We start from the raw sequence: 24,777 nt of genomic DNA on the forward strand, positions 1-24,777 counted from the left end.
ATGCCAAATGCTAATGTTTTAATGTTGATTTGGTGGTTAAGTAACTTATGCTTTATACCCTTTCTTCTACTTTCTCCCTCCTTTCTAGTTTATAGTTCACTGTGAAGCTGGAAAGTAAAATTCTTTTTCTTGACTTCCACACTTGGAAAATATTTATTCCCCACTGTGTCTCAAGAGTGTGTGCCATAAAATAACTCGGTTCTGTCTATTTACTTCCCTCTTGCTGCACCCTTGATCAACGGTAGCCACGCAGGCATAGAATAGTGGAGCTCTTTTTTTTTTTTTTTTCTTTTTTTGCTTTACAACACTGAGAAAGTGAGCTATGGCCTCCTCCTTTCGGAATGACAGATAATGAAGCTTACATTTCCCAAATCACCTTTCAGAAGGCACAGGGCTGGAATGGGGGTGCCCAGAAACGGATATATCCTACAGGAAGAAATCCTGACCCATAATTTCAAAACTGACCTTCACAGAGAGGTTCCTAGAACCCAGAAAGAATTTCTGTCTCCCTAGCTAAGGATGTGGAGAGAAGACTACTACAGAGTGGCTAGACAGGGTGCTGGGAAGTTCTAGGCAAGCGTCGTACCACCAAGTACCACCAAGCCGCACCCCAGCCCCTGGGCCAGCTCTACGCTCTACCCAAGTCATGGGAGAGTTGTGACAGCTATGGCGAGAAGAGCTTGCTATGCTTCTAGAGACCCATAAAGCCTCCTGCTGGCTCAGTTCCCCACACCAGGGCTCTTGGTCAACCACCATGAGTAAGAGCAGGAGACTCTTGAGTAAAAAAAGTAGATCGCACCGAATGTGGTGACACACACCTTTATTCCAAGCACTCAAGAGGCAGAGGTAGGGGGACGTCCTTAGTTCAAGGCTAACCTGAGACTACATAGTGAATTCCAGGCCAGCCTACCTGGAAAGAAAAAAAAAAAAAAAAAAAGCAAGCAGGTCCTTCTGGGCCCTATCTGTCTCATGCCATTAATCTCTCTGCTTTATCACTCACCCAGGTATACCTGGGGGATACCCTCTCAGTCTCTTAGCATGTTGGAAAAAAATCGCAATTCTTTATCTCTCTCTTGTCATGTACCCATTGATCAAGGGCTCCTGGTACCAGGCTGGGCACACAGCCTAAGGCCTAAGGCCTAAGGACACTTTCCAAGATGGGAATTCTATCTGCCAAAAACCAGGTAGCTTCAGGAAGGCAGGATCCAGGAATCAGCTAGGATTATGTCCCCTCACATAGATAATAGGGTTGGACCATGGCTATAGACACATGTCTGTTACTTCTCCCACTGCTACTGGAGTTGTGGCATGAATGAAGAACAGGATGCAGGCTCTCTATGGTCAAGTTTAAAATTAGATGAAGGTGGCAGATTTCCTACATCGAGGAAGAGAGAAAGCAAGCACTGGCGCCAGTAAGAAACCATTTTCACAATCATAGGCAAAACCGCCAGGCTCTGTAAACAAGAAGTCGCAAGTTACTTAACATGGCAGGCCAAGACCAGGCGTGGTTTTACACTCATCATCCCAGCCCTCGGGAGGCTGATGCAGGAAGATTTCTGTGCGCCTGAGGCCAGCTTGAGCTATAGAACGAGACCCTGGGCATTGGTTACTTTGATTGTTATGACCAATGCCGGACAAAAATCGGTCTTAGAAAACCTAGTTGCTAAAACTCACAAAAACCACAGCCGCAGGTTCAGTGAGAAACCATCTGCAGATCTAAACTCTGGCCCTCGTGTTTGCCAAGCAAGTGTGTGTGAGCGCGTGGAGAAGCCAGAGGGTGGCATTAATGTCTTCCTGTATTACCCTCCACCTCCTCCTTTGAGACAGCGCCTCTGCCTCCACACAGAGCTCACCAACTCGGCGAGACAAGCTTGACAGCAAGCCCAGGGATCCTCCAGTCTCTACCTCCCCAGGGCTGGCATTACACGTGCCCAGTATTTTTACATGGGTTCTGGGGATCCGGACTGAGGCCCTCACACTTGCATGGCAAGTACTTTGCCTATCAAACTGTCTCTCCAGCCCCTATGATACTGTTGTTGTATTTTTTTTTTTTTAACTTTAGAGCGAGAAGATAAAAATATCATCCCATTGTGATGCCTCCATAGGAAGCAACATTTTAATGTCTTCATTGAAAATGTAATGTTTGCCTCTGAGCTATCCTGGTATGACTGACACGGCTTCAGAATGATGGTGTCCCCTAGCTGGAGGGCCTTAGCTGGGTTTTGTGACATCTTGTAAACAACTAGAAAATCCGTCTCCAAACCTTTGTCTTCTCTGATGCCCGTTCTTCTCACCGCTCGGGGCGTATCCTTGGTCTTTTATGCTTTTGCTTGTGTATGTGTGTGTGTGTGGTGTGGTGCATAAGTGGTGTGGTATGAGATGTCTCTCTCCCACCTCCTGCTCTATCATTGTTGCACCCAACCTTTTTTTTTTTTTTTTTCTCTTTACTGATTCTGGAGCACAAGATTCTTGAGTCTCTGCTCCACTGTGAGACTGAGATTACAGTTCCCACACCCAGATGTTTACATGGTCTCTAGAGATTCAAACTCTGGCAGTCTCAGGTCCCTTTAGGCTTCTGTAGGAAGTCCCCCCTAAACTGCAGAGCCATCTCTCCAGCCTCACTTACCTTCCTTGTTGCTGTGGCCTATTACTAGCAAGAAGCAACTTCAGGAAGGCAGGATTTATTTCAGCTTACAATTTGTGATTAAAGCCCATCATGGCAGGGAAGATCTGGGGGCGAGAGCTGGTCATGGGAAGCAGAGGGAGGTGAATGCTGGTGCTCAGTTTGCTTTCTCTTTCCATGTAGGCCAGGACCCCAAGCCCACAGGATGGTGCTCTCCATGGCTAAACGTGTCTTCTTACCTCAATTAACTTTATCAAGATAATCCCTTATAGGCATACCCAAAGACTAACCTCATCTAGATAATCCCTTACAGATGATTCTAGTCAAATTGATTCTAGTCAAATCAGTATAAACCATCATAAGAGGTAATGGTAAAAAAAACAAAACAAAACAAAACAAAAAACCCCCACCATTATCAACCTGAAAAAAACACCACCATAGAGCTGGACATGGTGGGTCACATGCAGAACACAGAGAACACAAAGGCAAGAGGGTTGCTAGAAGTTTTAGTCCAGCCTGGGCTGCATAGTGAGTTCTAAGCTACCCTTAGCAATGTAGTGAAAATCTGCCACAATACTTCCCTCCTCACAAAACAACCCACCACTGGGCTAATGCTTTATATCCTACCATTTAAGGGAAGGGTAATGAGAAGGGGGTTCTTATTAACAAAATTAATTTTGTTAAAGGAATGGGAGATCATGCTATGCAGGAATCATCTTCACTTTTTTCTTTGAAAAGTGTGTAAGACTATCTTGAAATCAGTGGACACACAACTTCAAAGAGATGGGGAATTATTTGCTCTTTTTGTTTGTTTGTTTGTTTTGTTTTGTTTTTCGAGGTAGGGTCTCACTCTGGCTCAGGCTGACCTGGAATTCACTATGTAGTCTCAGGGTGGCCTTGAACTCACAGCGATCCTCCTACCTCTGCCTCCCTAGTGCTGGGATTAAAGGCGTGCGCCACCACGCCCGGCTTTTTTTTTTTTTTTTTTTTTTGCAAGCACAGAGAGAGAGAGAGAGAGAGAGAGAGAGAGAGAGAGAGAGAGAAAAGAAAGGGCACTACAGGGCCTCCAGCCACGGCAAACAAACTCCAGTGCATGCGCCACCCTATGCATCTGGCTTTACATGAGTACTGGGAAATCAAACCTGGGTCCTTAGTCTCACTATGTAGCCCAGGCTGGCCTGGGCCTCCCAAGGGCTGTGGTTACAAATGTGCCACGTCATGGACACCATTCCTTCAAAGCCGGTCTCTGTGATAGCTCTCTGTGGAGTACATAGCGCCCAAGTCCAGTCTTTTGTCTGGCCCTTTCTTCTCCAACCAGACTCCCAAGTTATGGTGGCATTTGAAGGGATTGAGGAATTGAAGCTTTCCTCTTACTCTCCACCCAGAATGCCCTGTACCCTAGGTGCCCTAGCTTTGCTTATGCCCACAAACCCCCACCAAGCTGCAGCCGGGGAGTTAAAATTCCAAGGGTTCCCAGTCTCTAAGGGTCTCTTACTTCTCAGGGGCACTGAGGTTAGGACAAGGAGCTTCAGACCGCGCTCTGGTGGAAGTGTGGTGCTCAGTGAATGACTGAAGGCCCTGTCTGTGTTCATCCGGCCCTCTCCTTGAGAGGCACTTGCTCTGGACTCCGGGGGGTGGAGGGACACAGTGCTGATATGTCACACAATCAGCAAAGCTTTGCTGCTGTTTTTATATTCTCCCTGCATTTCATGGATTCCAGAGGACCCAGCAGGATCCTCTTTGGTGAATGTAAGGTGTTCAGGTATCAGATGGTTTGCGGAATTTCGAGGCAGTGTGGATTTCAAAACGTCACCAAGTTTTATTCGTGAAACCTAACATTGCTGGGACTGTGACGGGTCGGGAAGGAGGTTAGATCAAGACCTTTTTGTTCGACACTCTGATCCCCTCCCCTCTCCGTTGTGAACAATGCAACGATTGTTTTGTGTTGCGCGCCTACTATGTGCCAGACCTTCTGCTCACTAGCTCCTTCTGAGCCCACACCACCCTGTACAGAACCTGCTCTTTGCAGATGCCCCTGGCTTAGACGCAACTCAAACCCAGGCTGTGGGCCTAGTGCCCTTTGCTTGGCGCAAAGCAATCTTGGAAGCGAGCAACTGCCAAGATTTCACGGAGCGTCGCCGTTCCCGCCAGCAAGGGAAAGCCTGTCCGTGGGGATCCGGGGCCTGGAGCGGCGGCAAGACTAGGGTAGGGTGTGGGGAGCCACAGCTGTCGCAGTCGCACCCTGGGACTGCGCCCCCGCGGGGCCGAGCTGGCGCCCGAGCGGAGAGGAGGAGCGGCGAGGGGCGGAGCGCGCGGGGCGGGACGGAGGTGGGGCGGTGGCACCGGCGGGCGGCTCCGGCTGGGCGCGCCGAGAAGTCCCGCTCCGAGAGCCGCGAGCGTCTGCAAGAAGACGCGCACGGTGCGATCCGGGAGCGAAGTCCGGAGTACGGAGAGTGGAGGGAGGGGGTTGTTCCCGCGTCGCCACCTTCATCGCTTCCCCTTCCTGCTAAACGATCCACCTCGGGAGCCCGCAGGGCGCTGGGTGGCGGGGCCGCCGATGGAGTTCACTTGAACCGGGAGCCGGCGGGAGAGGCAGACGCCCGCCCAGCCCAGCGCAGGCCGGGGCCGAGCCAGTCCCGCGCGCGCCCTCCCGGAGCTCCGGCGGCTGCAGCCTCCCCGCCCCACGCTCAGGCGAGACCCGCCAGGAATCCGAGACTCCCGGAGCGCCTCCGTGGCACGCCGCGGCGGCGGCTGCAAAGCCAGGACCCATCGCACCAGCCTGGGGCGCTGCCGAAGAGGCGGGACCGGCTGTCGGGGAGCCCGAGGCGGCCGCCCGGGAGCAGCAACCGCCGCTGCTGCCGCCGCCGTGCGCCCTCCTCCTCCCTCCTCCTCCTCCTCCTCCTCCCTCCCTCCGCACATGGTCTCCTTTGTCCTGTCGCTGCCGCCGCCGCCGCCGCCTCCTCCTCGCTCTTAGCTCCGTGCGCCGCCGCGGCGGCTCGGGCCGCTGCTCTCCACCCCGCCAGCCCGTCCATCAGCGCCGGGGACTGGCATCGCCCGGTCCCCCCCGCCCCCCTCCCCGTGCGCCGTAGGAACTGCGAGGGACAGCGCGGGCCGGGTGTCCTCCTCCACGCCACCCGCCCGGGACTCGGCCGCGCTGGATGTGCGCGCGCGTGGCGCTGGCTCCCGGGCCGCCCCCGAAGGCTGCTGTGGCTTCGCTTCGGATTTGCCTCGAGCATCTCAGCGTTCAGACTTTGGCCGGGAAGGAAGGAAGGTGGAAGACAGAGACTCGCAGACGGAGCCGGGCTGGTTGGAGTTGGGCAGGTTTTATTCCCTGCTGTGTGTGTTTTGGTTGCTTTCTCCCCTTGGTGTCTGGTGATCACCCAGCGGGAGAGCCTTCCGGATGATCCATACGAACCATGAACTTGGGGTTGACAGGATTGCTGAATCCTTGGCGACCAGGTAACGCTGCCCTGGGCGGGGGTGGGGGTGGGGGGGAAGAGATGGGGGTGGGAATCAGCAGCTCGCCGCGGTCTGGTGGGGAGGCGGCCGGGGTCGGGGGGTCTTTTGTTGCGGCGGCTGCAGCAGCAGCCTGGCCGGGGTTGGTGGCGTCTGGCGCGCCCGTCCCCGCTTCCCCACCCCTCCCCCGCTCCCCTTTGTACTTTCCTTGCTCCCAGCGCCGCCCGCGAGCTTGGCCCCGGTGCCTGGGAGGCCCCCCGAGGCCACAGCCCAGCTGGACCCCGGGGGAGGGCGTGGAGGGGACCCGTGCTGCCCTCCCCGAGAGGCTCCTCCCGACCCGGGGCCCCGGAGCTCGGCCTGCGGCTTCACGGTCTGCTCCGGGATTGCTGTCCCCGGCTCCCCGCCCGCCCGCCAGCCAGCCAGCCCGCCCCGCGCGCGCACGCGGAGCCCGGGAAAAGCCCGGCGAGATCCGGACTCGGCGGTTAGAACTCACTCGCCTCCAAGTTTCCAAAGGGAAGGTGCTGCTGGCACCTTCCAAAGTCCCTCTTGATGCGCGGACGGGTGTGCAGCCCCAACCCCGAGTCTGAGCCTGTAGGGAACCCAGGGGCAGCCCCAGCGCTGCGTCCCACCCGTGTGCACAGAAAGCTTTAATCCCCCTTTCTTCTCCGTATTCGCTCTTCCAATCTGCTTGACTTATTTAACTTTTCTTTCAACGTCTGCTGAGGCTTCTGGACTTCTTTTTTTTTTTTTTTTTTAAGTATTGCGATAAAAGAGCTTCCCCTTGCGTAAAAAGCCCTCCCCCCCCCGTCCCCCCAGCAAAGCAAGCTTTGTTCCTTCGGGCATTTTAGATTCAGTCTATTGGTGTCTTTAACCTTCCCAAACCGGGGGAAACAATCTTAAATTCTGTGCGATTATTCGAAATCTTAAATGGCGTGCTCGGAGAGGTGCCGGGGTGGTGGAGAAAAGAGGGAAGACCACCACCCCTACTCCGCGCCTGCCACTGGGCTCACTGCACCTCCTTCAGTCCTTGCTGATGGTTTAAAAAGAGGAAAAAAAAAAAAAAACAGCCCAAGAAATGGTCCAGGTGGATGGAGAAAATGCAGGCTTTGAAAATAAAAACATAAAATAAAATAAAAGCAGCCCCAAATGAAAACGTCCACCCGACGGATGGCGAGCCAAGGAGCCCAGTAATTTGTACAGATGATTTTATGTAGGGTGAAGGAAAGTTCCGGGGGACAGGCGGAGGGTCTTGGCGGAGTTTCCACCGAGTTTGGCTGGGAAGCTCTCCTGACTTTGCAGGACGGTGGTCAGCCAGTCTGGATCGTGCAGGGCGGAGGAGGGGTGGGTGGGGAGAGAACAGAGCCCCTTTATGATTTAACCAGCGGCCCCTTCGCATATTTCCTTAATTAGGGCTCTTTTCCTCGGAGGTCTTTTTGAGACACCCGCTCTCCCCGGCTCACGAGTAGCGTCATCATCCCAAGCTCGACACAGCGTCTGGTAGCAGGCACGCTCTTCCCGAGCATGTGTGAACGTCCCGCCAGACTTATTTCCTTAATAACTCGCTGGTTGGGATCGCAGTCCTGCCCTTCAGTGTGGCCCAGACACGAGGGCCGCTCTCCGAGCCTCGCCTTGCTCGCCGAAGTGCCCGTGCAAAGGGGTTTGCGCACCTACCCGCTCGCCCTGTTTGCGCTCGCAAACCTAGGGTGCACGCCAAAGCAGCCAGGACCCCTTAGGTGGCCCTTTCCCTAGCTGTGCTCTTTCCATTTTGAGGAAGACCAGTCATTGGTTTCCATTACTCTTTCTTTGGGCCCATTCAACAGCCTGAAAATTCGGTTAACGCCAGAATGTTCAAGCGTTAGTTTGGGAAAATAATTGAAGAGGCAACTCCATTTTATTTTTGAAGCCATAAATGTCACAGCCATTTCAAGAGAATTCCAAGCCAGTCCAGTTCTTTTTCATGGAAGAATGGGGAAGTTTTGTTTTAAACTGGGAAGCACACAAGGTTAGAAATCTCAATAGTAGTTGGGTATAACAACACCTTTCATGTAATTTTTGGCTTTGTAATTAAATATTTGTGATCTGTTGAGGGATAACACGTTTCTCCTCCACCCCTACCTCCACTTTCTTAGCAGTTCATTTTTATGAAAAAGCTACTATTGTGCATAGTTTTATCTGATATGTCAGGAAGGCTCTCAGTCTTTGTAAAATTATTCCAGCAAAGATGGAGGGGGAAAATCTGTGTAGGATTTCTTATAAACTGTGTGTAAGTGAATTCATTTGAGGACTTATTTTGCACAATTTCCCCCTTGATCCCACTAATCTTCTAAGGCACCTCTATAGAAGGTAGATTAGAATTAAAATAAAGGGGGAATAGCCATAGTAAAAATAGCTGAGGTTTTTTTTTTATATCCCTCACATTGTGCATTTTATATTCATCAATGTAGCATTGAAAGATCAAATAGAATATTTTCTTTGTCCAACACTAAATTTCCCTTTCCCCCAATCCAATATCCTGTATTTCTTTGCCCCATATATATGGAACATTCTGTGTTTTGCTTTGTCAAATGATGTGTCTGGAGGTGTAAAAGATATGTATTTTTCCTCCAAGGCTTACCTAGCAAAAATAGCCCTTATATAGCTTGACCATTGTAATACTGAATGCAGATATATCTTCAAATTATATATTGAGCTTTCATAATTTTTTTGTGGTAATTTCTCAGGTCTTAGAAATACTCAGTGATTCTGTAACATTACAGCCATTTTTCACTAAACCAACTTAATGTGTATTTTCCAGAACATTAGTGTATAATTTAAATTGGCTTTAGTCTTGCTATTTAAACAGGCTTACTTGACGTGCCTCAGACTGGTGTAATATTAGCAGACATGATCTCTAAAAAAAAAAAAAAAAGATATGGTAAGGAAACAATATTGGTGTCTTGACCACTGGTCCAGTTTTGAATACATTGGGCTTTCTCTGTTTGAAGAGCAAGGTCATCCAGTTTAGCAAAAGGGACAAGGATCTGAGGGATCATGAGACCCGCCTTTTTTTTTTCTTCTTTTAAAGTAATTTCTGGAAATGATAGTTGATACTCTAGTGAGGAAAAGCTTAGCATTAAATAATAGGCATTTCTGATTTGTGGGAGAAAATTGAAAAAAAAAAAAAAGACATGCCCGCAATTCCATGACAAGGGGAAAAAATGCCATTTCGAACATAATAATGTGTCAACGAAATTGGAAACTCATTATGGGAATGAACTGAATGGCTTGTGTCTCATCTCATGAAAATATGTTTTGCACAGATAATATGTCTAATAAGGACACATTTTAAAAATCATATATATTTTTTCCCCTTTCTGCCTGCAAGTCCCTGCACTGCAGGTCTGTCAGCAGTGAGCCAGCACCACCTTATGGATAATTTGGGGAAATTTTCTAGTTTCACTGTTGTCGGGCTTGCCTAAGATGTAGCGAATTGATTTTGAAATCACAGTAGTGATGATGGGGGTGACGGTACTAATGATGATCCTAACAATCTTTTCCTCTTCTCGGTTTCCAGGCATCAGATGCCAGCTCTGAAAAGCTCTTTAATACTGTTCTTGTAAACAAAGGTAAGAGCGCTTTAATTCTTCCAACTCATGGCTTATTAAAATAGGCATCTCGTTTGGTGTTGTCCAAAAAGAAAGGAGAGGAAAAGGAAAACCAACAACAACAAAAACTGTGGTATTTTTGTTGTAGTTCTCCAGCTATCATTTCTGTTTTCTGGTTTTTTATTTGTGCCAGAATCTGAATTCTTTTGTGATGATTGCATGAAAGAAAAAAGTTTATTTTAAGGGAATGTCCGGATTCCTCGTTTTCGATTGATTCCACGAAATCGCTGCTGTGCATGTGACATTATTAATTTAATGTAGGAAGCGGTTCTAGAGAATGGTTCTCGAAATGCCTTGATTGTTACTTATCAACTTGCCAGCACTTGGAACACTATAAATAGTCTGTGTGTGCTGCAGGCAGTAATAAACAGTGGGTATTTAGTATTCACAGTATTATGGCCGTAAACCAAATCTTACTTTGCTATGGGCTCTCTGGAAAGTTAATAAGTGAGCAAGAGGGCAGAATTTAAATATACACTATCCCATTAATTTCTTCCAAACATCGCTGTACAGGAAGACTAAGAGAGGCTAATGATAGAGCAGTTCCCTCAGGGAGAGCCTACCCTAAATCATGGCCAATGGGCCTTTTTTTTTTTTTAAAAGCAGTTTTCATTTATAGCAGTGTTGGAAATAATGAAATTTAGGGATGTCTTTTAATCACTACCTTTGAAAGGTATGTGATGTAAGCGGTATACATCATACCAATCCCTCTTTCCCTTTCCTCTATGGAGCTTGGTTTGAGGGCTCGCAGGTTAATTGTTAGATAAAGATGCACCTGCTTGGGATAATCTCTCTGTGCCATGTGTTAGGTAGAGGGTGCTTGGCAACAGGAGTTGGATCCTCAGGAAATGAGACATGAGGCCATTTCTCTAGGCCACCACTGCCTTAACTTAATTTTTTTTTTCTTTTGGCTAGACATTTTTACTAGATATTCCCAAGTGTGGTTATTTCAAGCTTTTCGATTATTTTAGAATTTGAACCAACTGCCATTTACCACAGTACGTTATGTTTAAAGTTCCCACAAGGTGTGTGTGCACTTAGGCATGGGGTGCGACTCCAGGAATGACTGTGCAATGGAATGCTGTTTTTTAAATTGTTATAATGGAACTCCCATTTTATATTTGATCATATCTTTGATGGACTGAAAGTTCATATAAATTTGTTATCCATAATGCTAAAAGCCCAATAAATCCATGTATGTGCTGTTTATAGCACACCTCGCTCATGGGTGAGAATGCAAAATTATCTGCTCATCTTGCTGAAGGCAGAGGATTGGTAAACGGTACCTAGGAGAAAGGAAGTAACAGAAGGGGAGACTGAGGCAGGGCAGGTAACCGAAATCAGAATGTCTAAGGTTCCCCAACCACCTGGAAGTCCACTATGGCCACCTGTGAGCATGTCTTTTCTTCTGCTGTCTTGCCTTCCTACGTCAGACTCCACGTGTCCACCTTTTGTGGGAGCAGGCTCAGAACTGGCTCTCAGACCTGGTTGGGCCCTTCTTGCAAGCACTTCAGGGTAGGATAGTCAGAGACGGATGAAGAGGACCTCTCTCACTCTGTCCCTCCCCAACTTTTCTCCCCCTCTTACTCCCTCTCTCCCTTCCCACTTCCCATCAAAGGCTTCCCATGTTCCTATTTTTGTTGACTTACTGGAGTGAGATTTGTGGTATCTTTCTGCCTGTGAATGATCACCCCTCCCACACAGGGTGCCTTTCTTCTGAGCTGCTTTTCTGGAGGTGATTTGGTTGCCTTGAAAGGATTAAGGGTTCTTTGTGTATACTAAAATCAACATGGGCTTCCTCCCTCCCCAGGCTTTGCTTGGGAAACCACACACAAATAAGCATTTTAGTTGATGGCAGATTATCCCTTAGCCCCCTATTTCCATCAGAATGGCCTTTCTTTTCTCCTCCTGTTTCCCCTTCATGCCTTATGCTAATTTCTGCTGGTAACATGAATGACAAGAGCCTGAATCCTGGCAAGTACAGGTGTTTTAAAGTAGGCTGGCTGGTACTGGGCTCCCTCCCCCACTTTTCCTCCCTGGAGAGAAAAGAGATTAGGGGAGGGGGTGGGGAGCTCCCCAGCCATCAGGACAGTTTTGTTAAGGGGATTAGTATTCAAACTGCTAAATATCAGGAAAACAACCTCAAAAAGGGAATCTTTGTGTAGCGATAATGTCAATAATTGCTCCAGGACAGGTGTGGAGAGGTCTCTTTATGTGCCTGTGGTTTTTGGTCTGTTTTCACTCTGGGTAGATGCAGTGTTTACTGGGTGGATAGTTGACAAGGCCTCCAAAGGACTGTCAGCTTCTCCCACTTCCAAGTTCAAGTTCTTTTGCAAAGCCAGCTTGTAGGCCTGAAAGTCAGGTCACCTGTCTTTGTCCAGTATCTTTAGCCAAAAGCAATAAATCTTTTTTTTTTTTTTTTTTTTTTAAATGCACTGCAAGAAAGGGCAAATTTACATCCAGTAACCGACTGGACTGGTGAAGGGTTCAAAGGTGCAGTTTAAGGACTGTCATGCCAAGAGTGTAGGGGAGCCCACATGTGCACCCTCCACCTCCAGTCGTTTAAGACCACGTACCATCTTCCTCCCTGCAGGAGTCTGGCAGTCTTCTAGCCTTAGAGAAATGTGGCTGTGAGCCGCTGGTGAGGCTGTGCTCACTGAGCCTGGTGGCTGGGCAGATTTGGTCCATAAAATTTCACTGTGGGAGGGCAGTGTTAATCTCACAAACAGATTGTGCTGGTGGCTGGGGGGTGGCAGCTTTGATGTTGGCCTGCCTTAGTGTGGAGGCCTTACTCCAGGCCCACACAGCAGGGACCATGGTTCAAGTCCCACCACTCTGCTTGATCAAGTAAGCCATTTAGCCTCTCTAGGTCAGAGTTTTCAATCATAAGAAAAACCAGTCCTGGGCTAGCATCTCCATTGGGTAAAAAACAGTTAATTGGCTAGGAGCTGGGTTGGAACGGGGTGGGCACTATGATTATTATTATTAATTTTTTATGAGAGAGAGAGAGAGAGAGAGAATTGGCACACCAGGGCCTCTAGCCACTGCAGTCGAACTCCAGACGCATCTGCCACCTTGTACACATGCATGACCTTGTGTGTCTGGCTTATGTGGGCTGTGGAGAGTCAAACCTGGGTCTTTAGGCTTTGCAAAGATGCACCTTAACAGCTAAGCCATATCTCCAGCCCTATTTTATTTATTTTTATTTACTTGAGTGTGTGTGGAGGGTGTGAACATGGACATACCAGGGTCTCTTGATCTTGCAAAGGAACTCCAGACACATGCACCATTTTGTGCATCTAGGTTCATCAACTATTGAGCCATCTTCCCTGTCTCATGAATATGTTTTCTACAGCTAACCCATTGATTCCGTTTCAACATACCCGTTTTATGGAGTCCATCCAATTTAATGGAGAAGTAATAAAGTCTGTTTAGGTGTTGCAAAAAGTCACCTTCATGTGATGCTTTTTATTTCCTATTTTAAAACAAGTTAATCAGACAGTGCATCCTTCCTCATACACACAGCATACCCAATGAGAAAGGAGCTGCTCGAGAAGGCAGGGAGTTGAGCTGCAAATTGGAGGGATTATCTCTGTAGACATTAAAAAAAAAACAGCACAATTTTAATCAAGGTCATGATTACCTTATCTAATCTTGATATGTTTAAATGTTTACAGGATGTTCATGTGAATTTTATGAATCCTTCTGTCTTTTGTTCTTCAACCATCTGCCGAAGGGGGAAAAATTTTTTTTTTCTCTTTGAGTCAGAGAAAGAGAGAAAAAGACTTCCTCGTCCTGTGCCATGGGCTGAACTGTTGTAGGAGCAACAAATTGTATACCCCTAACTTCTAGAGCATGCTGTCCTTAAAAGGAGTTCTACAGGTGGGGGATGGGGCTCAGTAGGGAAATTACTTACCTGTCATGTGTGTCAAACCTTGGGTTCCATCCCCAACTCTGCTTGTACCCACCATGACGGTGTACACCTGTAACCCCAGTAGTCAGCAGGTAGAGGAGGCAGGAGGATCAGAAGTTCAAGGCAATCTTTGGCTGCCTAGATAGTTATAGGGGCAGCCTGGGTTAGTGCTTTTTTTTTGTTTTGTTTTGTTTTTTTTGTTTTTTTTTTGAGACCCTATCGCAAAGGGAGAGGCTGGGGAGATGGCTCAGTGGTTAAAAGTGCTTGTTCTGCAAGCCAGCCCACCAAAAGTTGTATCTCAGCTCCGAAGTGGTGTCCACCTTTGTAATCTCAGTGTGTCCATGGCAGCGGGAGTCGGAGTCGGGAGAATACCAAAGCTTGCAGGCCAAGTGGACTAGACTTCTCACAGGAAGGACGAAAGAAGAGAACCAACATCCCCAGGTTGTCTTCTGACCTCCACGCATGCCGCGGGGCACGTGCACGCCCGAACGTACACACAGATTTAAAAACACGCCGTTGGTTTAGCTTGGCTGCCATCTATCCCTCCCTTCCTCCCCTAGGTCTAGGTCTGTGGTAGTCTGGCTGCTTGGATGCCTAGACCAACGTGCAGAAAGTGATGTTCCTTTTCTGCCCAAACCCATCCTGCTAGGGATAATTAGTCTCTAAATCCAGAGCAGAGTTCCCTGAGGAGGGCAGGGACAGAGAAGTGGGTAAGCAGGAGAGCAATGGTCAGGTGCTTAGTGGAGCCTCTGTCTGCAGGATAACAGCCCTGGTTCTGAGGACTGTCCGGTCTAGAAGAGAATCCCCATCCTTTCTGCCTGGGAGCCCTTTTCCTCAGGATTCCTTCTATAGCCAAGGCAAGTTGTGGGAAGAAAGGGGCCAAGAGGTGTGTGTTATCCAGTGACGTCCTCAGCCATGCTTTCATCCTTTGTCCCAAAAGGCAGCGTTGGACTCTGCCCCCAGGGAGAGCTGTGCCTTGCCAAGAGCATCTGTGAGGTCAGGGTGGGCATGGTCCAGGCAAGAGGGAGGCCTCCTTTCCTCCTGCTGTGAACACCCAGTGTCTGCTGAAAGGCGAAGGGGCAGCCACCCACCCGATAGGCAGGACCCCACCTCATGTCCATCACATCGGCCCCCGGGGAATTCTCATGGATGTTCAGTTGCCATGAGAAATGCCTGATGGACCATTCCGGACACCCGTGAGCTCACTGTGACCTCTTCAAGGCCTTACCTTGCCCATTAGAGAAACATATTTCTGGTTGGACACAAATGAGGTTGAGGACTTGAACCTTAAAAAAAAATCCTTTATTTTGAGACAGATAGAGAGAAGGGGGGAAAGAACGGGCCTCCAGCCACTGCAGACAAACGCCAGACACATGCGCCACCTTGTGCATCTGGCTTATGTGGGTTCTGGAGAATTGAACCTGGGCCAACAGGCTTTGCAAGTAAGTACCCCTAACTGCCGAGCCATCTCCTCATCTCCAGTGGCAGTATACTTTGATCAGAAACACGCAAAGACAATGGCTAAAACGTTGCCTGAGACCTGAGAAGATGAGGTTTAAAGCAGGTACTCATAGATGTTACTGGGGCCAGGGGTGTTACGTAGTTGGTCGAGTGCTTGACTATCACGCACAAAGCCCTGGGTTCCCTCCCCAGCACCACATTATCCAGGTATGGGACTACACACCTGTAATCCCAGTACTCAGCAGGTGGAGGCAGGAGGATCAGGAATTCAAAGACTTTCTTGGCCATATAGGGAGTTCTAGACTAGCCTGGGATACATGAAGCCTTTTCTCAAAAATAAATAAATTAACTAAGGAAATTGATGCTTTTGTAAGTAATTTCTTTCTTTTTTAATTTTTTTTTTTTGCTTACTTTTATTTACATATTTGAGAGTAACAGAGAGAAAGAGGCAGAGAGAGAGAGAGAGAATGGGCGCACCAGAGCTTCCAGCCACTACAAAGGAACTCCAGATGCAGGCGCCCCCTTGTGCATCTGGCTAATGTGGGTCCTGGGGAATAAATAGAGCCTTGAACCGGGGTTCTTAGGCATTACAGGCAAGTGCTTAACCACTAAACCATCTCTCCAGCCCTGTAAGTAATTTCTTTAATGGCAATGATGGTCACCTCATTTGTTAGATTTAGACCTAAGGGAATTCTTGGTTTTAGTCACCCAAAGAAGGTAAGAGTTACATTACCATCAAGGCATCTTTGCCTTAAAATAAATAAATGATTCCCCTAAAATAATTTCACCCACAAGAGCAGTTTAATTGACTGTAGTATAGCTTAAGGGGGGAAATGTAGTTTAAAACCCCTTTCTAGGAGCTGGGAGATGCTCAGCAGTTAAAGCCAAATGCATGAAATGGCCCATTTTGTTTGCAGTGACAAGAGACCCTCCCCCCCATAATAAGTAATATATTTTTAAAAATCCCTTTCTAATGAACACATGGACCTCATTTTCCAATCCCTTGTTTCCTCGTCTTGTCCTGGGTTTAGTGTAAGGAGGACATGTCAAGTGCATCCTGCAGGAACTGAGCTGGCTTCAGCCTTTGAAAAGTACTTGTTTCCCTTGGTCTCCCATCCCAGATAAGGGGAAGGTAGAACATCATCATTCATTCTTTATCTTTCTGTCTCTCTCTTAGTCTTTCTTATACTCTTTCTTTGGGAGCAGGTTTGAAGGAGATAGAAATGTCTGAAATGTGGAGAATTAAAGGGTTTTGAAGGGAAAATTGGTGCTTGATGGGAGACAAAGAACTTATGAGTAGTTCAGCTCCTCCCCCACCCCATACCACAAGTAACGCAATCAGCCCCTTTTGTTATGGAAATTGACCTTCCTATGGAAGCTGACTCTCACATACAGAAGCTGTATAGAATTATTCCTTGACAGTTCTTAGAGGCAGATGCCTTGTAGAGCAAATTTAAAACCACCGGGAAGAGCCTAAAAATATTCCATTTTGTGAGGAAGTGTGTTCCCTTGGATACATGTATCCCATAGCTGTCACTTGGTCTGTTGAGCAACCTGTAGGGTGCTCCTGGTGGGACAGTGGGCAGGAATTGGATCCCACCACTGGAGTCCCGGTGAAGAGGATGAAAGACAATGCAATCTAAAAATGATGGTGGTGGTGGTTGAGGGGCCAGTGCCTACCAGAGCCCCAGATTTATCTGCGTGTCCCTCTGACCACTGAGCACGTTACTGTGTAACACACTCTTTTTTTTTTTTAAATTTTTTATTTATTTATTTGAGAGCAACAGACACAGAGAGAAAGACAGATAGAGGGAGAGAGAGAGAATGGGCGCGCCAGGGCTTCCAGCCTCTGCAAACTAACTCCAGATGCGTGCGCCCCCTTGTGCATCTGGCTAATGTGGGTCCTGGGGAACCGAGCCTCGAACCGGGGTCCTTAGGCTTCACAGGCAAGCGCTAAGCCATCTCTCCAGCCCTGTAACACACTCTTTTAGTCAGTGCTCAGCTCAATTTACTAACTAACCCCACTAGAAAGCCCCTCACCTCTCCTTTTTTCCCCTTTTCTTTCTTTCTTTTTTTTTAAAAAAATATTTATTTGAAGGGAGAGAGAAAATGGGTTTGCCAGGGCCTCCGGGTTCAGGCGGCACTTTGTGCATCTGGCTTTACATGGGTACTGTGGTATCAACCTCAGGCTATCAGGCTTTGCAGGCAAGCGCCTTTGACCACTGAGCCATCTCGCTAGCCCCTCTTCACTTTTTTTTTTTTTAAGATTACCAACTTTCATTTTATTTATTTATTTGCAAGGGGAGGGAGGAGAGAGTGAGTGAGATAATGGGCATGACAGGGCCTCTAGCCACTGCAGATGAAGTCCAGATACATGTGTCACTTTGTGCATCTGGCTTTACGTGGGTATTGGGGTGTTGGGGAACCCTGGTCGTTAGGCTTTGTTGACAAGGACCTTAACCACTGAGCCATCTCTCCAGCCCTCCTCTTCTTTAATGGGTGATTTTTTTTGTCCTCTGAAAGCATTTTCCCTGAATTGAGCAATAAGGATAGAAAAATGTGATTGCTCATCCTCTTTCTTCCTCCCATTCATGGATATGTAATAGTTTTCTTTTAGGCATTGCTATAGTGTCTAGTTGTCTTAGGGAGGAACTTTGTAATAATTTAAAAAAAAAAACCAAAAAACAAGAGTTGGGGAGATGGCCCAGTGGGTAAAGTACTTGACTTGCAAGCAAGAGGACCTGGGTTCTGTCCCTAGTACCCACATCAAATGCCAGCTGAGGTGGTGCGTGCCCGCCGGTCCATCTCCAGGGAGCTGGGGAAGCTAAGACAGGAGTATCCTTAGGGTTCATTAGCCAAATTGTTGAGCTCTAAGCTCCACAAAAGACCGTGTCTGAAAGAATAAAGTGGGGAGCAGCTGAGTAAGACACCTGATGGCAACCTCTGGCATGTGTGTGCACCCCCCCAAAAAAAGAGGTGTCAAACCCATGCCCTGGGCTTTAGTGAGACCTGGTACCTGGCAGCCATGCCCGCGTTCGTTCACTGGTACCTCTTTGGAACACAAACGCCAGCCGACCCCAGATCGGGTTTCCTGTGTGGAGAAAGCCTGTGGCTATCCCATGGCCTCTGGGTTATATCTAGTTTTTGACAACTGCAGAAAAATGTTGTTTTCTCTGAAAATGTATGTTTATTTAACTAGGTTTCTTTTTGCTTCACAATCTGGATCCCATTCAGTCAGTTACCACTCCAATTAACTAACAATTATTTAACATTAGCAGTAATTACAGACGCCAGTTAAGCGCCTACAGATGTCAACTGTTAGCTTTGTACCTAATCACTCAATGAAATGGAGAAAGTTCAACAAACATCAATTAGCCAAGCAATTAGTATGAGTTAGGAAAGAGCATGTTATCATGTGTGAGCTGATTGAATTTATTTTATTTTGGCAGTAAAACACACACACACACACACACACACACACACACACACACACAGACAAGCAGCAGTAAGTTACTCAGATAAGATAAAACTATTGTCTTGCAATTACATAGGAATGCTTTCCATCCGGGACATAAGTCAGATATATTACTGCCTGGAATTTATTTAGACATTATTGGTACATGTGTATAAGATGTGGTGTGGGGGGGGGGCAGGTGTGTACACGTATGCGTGTAGATGTATACACCTCATGTCCACATGTGCAGGTGCCGGAGAAAAGGCTTCAGGTGTTCTATCAGTCTTCCACCTTATTTCCCTGGGACAGTCTCTTACTCAACAGGAGCTTCCTTGGATTTTGTTTTGTTTTGTTTTGTTTGTTCTTAAACTGGATTGCCAGGGAGCTTCAGCCATCCTCCAGTCCCCAACCGCCACCCCCCCTCCCCCCGCCCAGCACTAGGATTAGCAACACTTGGCATTTTATGTGGTGCCAAAGACCAAACTCAAGTCCTTATGCCTGTGCGGCAAGCATTCTTAACCCATTAAACCGTCTTCCCAGCCCTGACATTTACCTCAAAAACAAAATGTGGGCTGGAGAGATGACTTAAGGCACTTGCCTGCAAAGCCTAAGGACCCAGGTTCGATTCGCCAGGTCCCACATAAGCCAGCTGCACAAGGTGGCACATGCGTCTGGAGTTTGTTTGTAGTAGCTAGAGGCCCTGGCATGCCCATTCTCTCTCTCTCTCTCTCTCTCTCTCTCTCTCTCACTCTCGCTCTCGCTCTTGCTCTCTCTGCCTCTCCCTCTAATAAGTAAAAATTAAAATTAAAACAAAATGTGTCTCCATCACTCTTGACAGCTTAGCAATGGTCAGGCTCAGGAAGAAGCAACTTTGTTGAAGTATGAATCCAATAAAATATACTGGAAAAGAAAAATGCTGGGAAATTTCAGTGTAGAAAATGATCGATTCTCACTTGAGTAGTCAGCCCTGTGCATTTTGGATCTCTCCTAGTTTATTCCTGCAATAAAGAACCTGAGAGAGAGAGAGAGAGAGAGAGAGAGAGAGCGCAACAGGGATTTTATTAATTTCATGGTGCATGAACTTCCACTCAGCTGTCTTTTATTTAGCCTGGGGCTAACATCAAGGCATTTTTACCTATTTGCCCCAATCTGTGCTTTAAAAACGAGAAAATGGCTCTGTGGTGAAGAGAAGTCAATTCATGAATCCACCAGAGAGAGTCTGGGCTCGAATTGGCACTTCTTCTACCACTCTTCTTGGGCCCTGTCCATCTTCTCCACCCCCCCCCCCATCTTGCTTCCTCCCAAGGATGGGCCCTGCTTGGCTGGGTTTTCTGGGAAACTATACTTCCAGTGTGTCACATGTCAAGTGGCCCATACATTGGTGTTTGGAGATCCTCAGAGACCTGTGCCTTTGTTTCTTCTCCTAACAGTGATTTTCCACTGACCCCTACGACTGCAGGTAGGACTAGAAGAAGCCAGGACCTTGTGGACTATGCTGTTGGGACTCTGAGGGTCTGGCAATCAGAAGTGTCTGTTTGAGCAAAGCTCCCAGTGTTGTTTGGATCTTTCTCTGGTCTGTGGCTCCCTGGCCCTCATGATTGCCATTAAAAAAAAATAATAATAATAATAATAAAGACAAGAGGGCTGGAGGGATAGCTTAACGGTGAAGGCGCTTGCCTGCAAAGCCAAAGGACCCAGGTTCAATTCCCCAGGACCCACCTTAGCCAGATGCACAATGGAGTGCATGCTTCTGGAGTTCGTTTGCAGTGGCTGGAGGCCCTGGTGCGCCCATTCTCTCTCTCTTTCTCCCCACTTTCTCTGTCAAATAAATAAATAAAAATAAAATATTTTAAAAAATAAAGACAAGACACTCGGCATCGTGTGGAGACAGGCAGAGCCTGTTGTAAACTAGAACACAGTCAGTGTACTCTCAAGGGGTTAGAGTAGACAGTGGCCAAAGGGACCATGGTCCCAGTAACACAGTTCAGGTGGATTTTCTGCTCCCCCCTCCCCTTTGTGCATGTGTTCATGTGTGTGAGTGTACATGCGCACATGCATGTGGAGGCCAGGTACTGTCCACAGCTTTTCTTTCTTTCATATATATGATTTATTTATTTATTTATTTATTTATTTGAGAGAAGCAGGGACAGAAGGAGAGAGAGAGAATGTGGGCATGTCAGGGCATCTTCCCACTAACACATGCACCTCTTTGCGCATCTTGCTTTATGTGGTACTAGGGAATGGAAGCCAGGCTGTCAAGCCATACAAGCAGGCACCTTCAATCGCTGAACCATCTCTCCAGCCCTCTTTTATTTTTTCTTTTTCTTTTGATTAATGAATCAGGGTTTCTCACTGGCCTGAAGCTCACCCATAAGGCTAGACTGTCTGGCTAGGAATCTGCCTGTGTCACCTCTCCAGCAGTAGGATTACTGGTGTACATCAGTATTTATTTATTTATTTTTGGCAAGGGGGGCGACTTTTTTGGGTGAGTTGTTTGTGTATGTATATTCTTGCGTGTGAGTTCAGGTGTGCACATGCTCCATGTATGTGGAGGTCAGAGGACAACTTTGAGGGTCATCCTCACCTTCTGTCTTGTCTGAAGCAGGTTTTTAAATAATTGTTCGCCTCCCCATTTGCTAGGTTAGCTGGCCTGTGGGCTTCCTGGAGGATTCTTTTGTCACTACCTCCCTTCTAGCCAGAGGTGTGCTGGTATTGCAGATATCCACTATAGCATCTAGCTTTACATGGGTTTTGGAGATTGACCTCAGGTCTTCATGCTTTCAATGCAAGCCCTTGACTCATCGAGCCATGTTCCAGTCCAAATTTTATACTATTTCTATTTATTTATTTTTATTTTTTTTTTGTTTTTCAAGGTAGGGTCTCACTCTAGCCCAGGCTGACCTGGAATTCACTATGTAGTCTCAGGGTGGCCTTGAACTCATGGCGATCCTCCTACCTCTGCCTCCCGAGTGCGGGGGTTAAAGGCGTGCGCCACCACGCCTGGCCCAAATTTTATACTATTTCTAAAGCATGATATAAATCGTATAGACCACACACACATAATGAAGTATAAAGAACCAGGCTGAGATAGTTATCAATTAGTAACTTCCAGGGAGGTTGGTGATGTCATGCCTCCTCCAAGGCCAGAGGTAGCACTCGCGCCCGAGACCTCTGACAGCAAGTGGAGGCCAGCCCTTGGTTTTACAGGTCGTTGGGTATCAAGGGCACTAGTGCCAGTGTCCGCTAGTCCTGCTAATGGCTGAGTAGCTGTTTGCATTAGCTACTTTGCTTAAAGCTTCTACTGAAACCTGAAAAAAGTAATGGAAGGGAGGGAGGGTGTGTTTGGGCTCACCATTGGAGGGAATCATGGCAGCAGGAGCCTGGGATGGTAGTTCACAGTGAGGGAGCAAAGAGCGCTGAATGCTGGTGGGTGGTCAGCTCACTTTCCAGGACGCCAGCCCACAGGTGGTTTCACCCACATTTAGGGTGGATCTTCCCACCTCAGTTACCCCGATCTAGAAACTCCCTCCGTGATAGATGTGCCCAGTGGTTTGCCACTAAGGTGATTCTAGATCCTGTTAAGTTGATAGTCACTATCAACCATTATCACCTAACACCACTATCAGCAGAGCCCAGAAGTTGGAAACTGGAAAACTCGCTGCCACTGGTATGCCTTAGGACAAAAAGCCACCCATGTCCCGTGGGGCCCTATGTTGAAACCATCGCCTAGCATACGTCAGTACAGGCGGAATGTTGGCCAGGCCGAGCAGCATTGATCAGGCGTCTTTCTCGGTCTCTTTGTATGTGTTTTGTAGCAGCAACAAATAGGCCAGAGGCTTACACAGTGAGTCTCACGCTTGGTGTCAGCTGGAGGCCAGCTGGTGAAGGAGCAGCCCCTTGGGGGCACTTGTTGGAGAGGGGAAGGACCAGAGAGAGCCACATCCACCTAAGGTTTCTAGATACATCCTCTTTAAGTTTCTGCTTGCATGGGGTGGGGGGGTGTGTGTTGTGGCACTTCCAAGTATCTCATTGGCCAATGCAAGTCACATGACCCTAGCCTTTATCAATGGAACTGGGAGTAAACTTCTTCCCCAGGGAGAAACACTAGCCCAGGGAGCTGTAGGGATGGGAGAAGGGAAGGCCAGAGGACAGACACTGCGAAAGTGATGCAGGGGCGCAGGAGAGAAAGTAACTAGCTACTGCAGTCAGAGGGTGTTTCGGGGATGCAAGCTTTCCTTCCTAAGAGGCCTGTTTCCCAAGCAGCCCTTTGCTTAGTCCCGTCACAGTAAATCCATTAAGTCCTCAGGAAATTAATTGCTTCCTTATTATTCACTTATTGCTGCCCCTCTGCCAGTTAATTCTGTGTGTGTGTGAGTGTGTGTGCACTTGACATATAGGCACATGCGTTTGCAAATGGATGCTCTCCATGCGAAGTCCAGAAGGAATATTGGTTATCCTCCGCCCGTACTTTTCCAGCTGAATTCCCTGAAACAGGTCTCACGCTGAACCCGGAGCTCTCCATTTCCCCCATTGGGCTGGCTGACAAGAGAGCCCCCGTGACTCTCCTGTCTCCCTCAGCCCCCCGGATCACTAGTAAGCACAAGCCGGGCCGGCCTTTTACGTGGGTCCTGGAGGTGGAACTCAGGTCATTCTCTCTTGCTTGCGCAAGCAAGCACTCTTACCCACTGAGCCATCTCTCCAGTCCTGCCTCGATTTAAAAAAGAAAATAATAATTTCTTAGTTATCATACTAAAACAGTGGGTTATGAGATTTTTCTGCCTCCACTTCCTGAGTGCTGGGATGAGAAGCATGTGCCACCACGCCCAGTTCATGTGGTGCCGGGGATTCAGCTCAGGGCCTCATATGTGCTATGCAAGCATCCTGATAATTGAGCCATCTACCTAGTCCCTCATTCTGGAAGAGAGAGAGGAGGGGGAAGCGAGAAAGAGAAAGAGAGAGTATACACACACACACACACACATACATTATACATACATACACATATATATGTAATTATATTTTTGCTGGTTTATCCCCCATTCTGCTTTCATGTCACATGTCATCCGTTACACTCTCCCTTGCTCTCATAGTCCCCTCTCTACTTCCATGGCAATATGCACAGTCATACACCTACCAAATCTAGCTTTGAAAAACTAGTTAATGTCAAAGGTGTTTGTGAATGCAGAAAGGACCCCCAGGATCTGCAGGACATTTGTCCCCCTTCTTCGCCGCAGAGCAGTCAGAACTGCATTGCAAGGTACTAGGGGACTGGACCACACTGGCCAGGTTGGTATGTGGGTTTGCAGTTGAGACTCACAGACCCAGATTTGAATCTCATCTCTAACACTTAGAAGCTGTGAACTTTGGGGCAGCACCATCTGCTTTTCTTCTGTAAAATAGGACTGCCAGGCATGGCGCACACCTTTAATCCCAGCACTCGGGAGGCAGGGGCAGGAGGATCGCCATGAGTTTGAGGCCACCCTGAGACTACAGAGTGAATTCCAGGTCAGCCTGGACCAGAGCGAGACCCTACCTTGAAAAACCAAAACAAACAAACAAACAAAAAAGTAATGAAACTGGTCTGAGAACTATGACAATTCGTAAAGGAAGGAAGGGAGGGAGGGAGAAAAGGAGGGAGGAGCATCTTTGTAAGAGAAGATGAGAGTCTTGAACTCCTGGTCCTCCAGCATTACCCTCACAGGGGAAAATATCACAGAGGCCACCACATCTGACCTCACCATCTAAATGACCCAGTTTCTTTCTTTTTTTTTTTTTTAATTTGAGAGCGACAGACACAGAGAGAAAGGCAGATAGAGGGAGAGAGAGAGAATGGGCGCGCCAGGGCTTCCAGCCTCTGCAAACGAACTACAGACGCGTGCGCCCCCTTGTGCATCTGGCTAACGTGGGACCTGGGGAACCGAGCCTCGAACCGGGGTCCTTAGGCTTCACAGGCAAGCGCTTAACCGCTACGCCATCTCTCCAGCCCTGACCCAGTTTCTTCATGTTTCTGTGGTTTGCAAGCATTCCTGTGCCTACTTGTGAATTGGTCTTTAATTGTATTACTCATGAGCTAGTATTTTCCAACAGGGACATTTCCCTAGCAACCAGTGATAAGCACAAAGTCGAGTGAGTTCTGTGCCCGAGGGAGGAGGTGTCCTTCTGCCTGTGTGTTCACGGCCCAAGCCTACTTCTCTGACCCTCCTAAGCCTTCTCTTATAAAGGGGGA

General features: G+C 47.9%; 1 protein-coding gene across 6 annotated transcripts in view; it reads left to right on the top strand.

Moving 5' to 3' along the window:
- Positions 1-24,777, top strand: part of Auts2 (activator of transcription and developmental regulator AUTS2) — a 1,279,269-nt gene that overhangs the window by 1,168,556 nt on the left and 85,936 nt on the right. For all 6 annotated transcript variants that reach the window (XM_045144589.1, XM_045144590.1, XM_045144585.1 and 3 more), the window contains exon 6: positions 9,633-9,684. In XM_045144589.1, coding sequence (XP_045000524.1) covers positions 9,633-9,684 — 52 coding nt within the window. The remainder of the gene's footprint in view (positions 1-9,632; positions 9,685-24,777) is intronic.

This window comes from Jaculus jaculus, chromosome 2, assembly GCF_020740685.1.
Source record: "Jaculus jaculus isolate mJacJac1 chromosome 2, mJacJac1.mat.Y.cur, whole genome shotgun sequence".
In the NCBI taxonomy this organism is placed as follows: Eukaryota; Metazoa; Chordata; class Mammalia; order Rodentia; family Dipodidae; genus Jaculus; species Jaculus jaculus.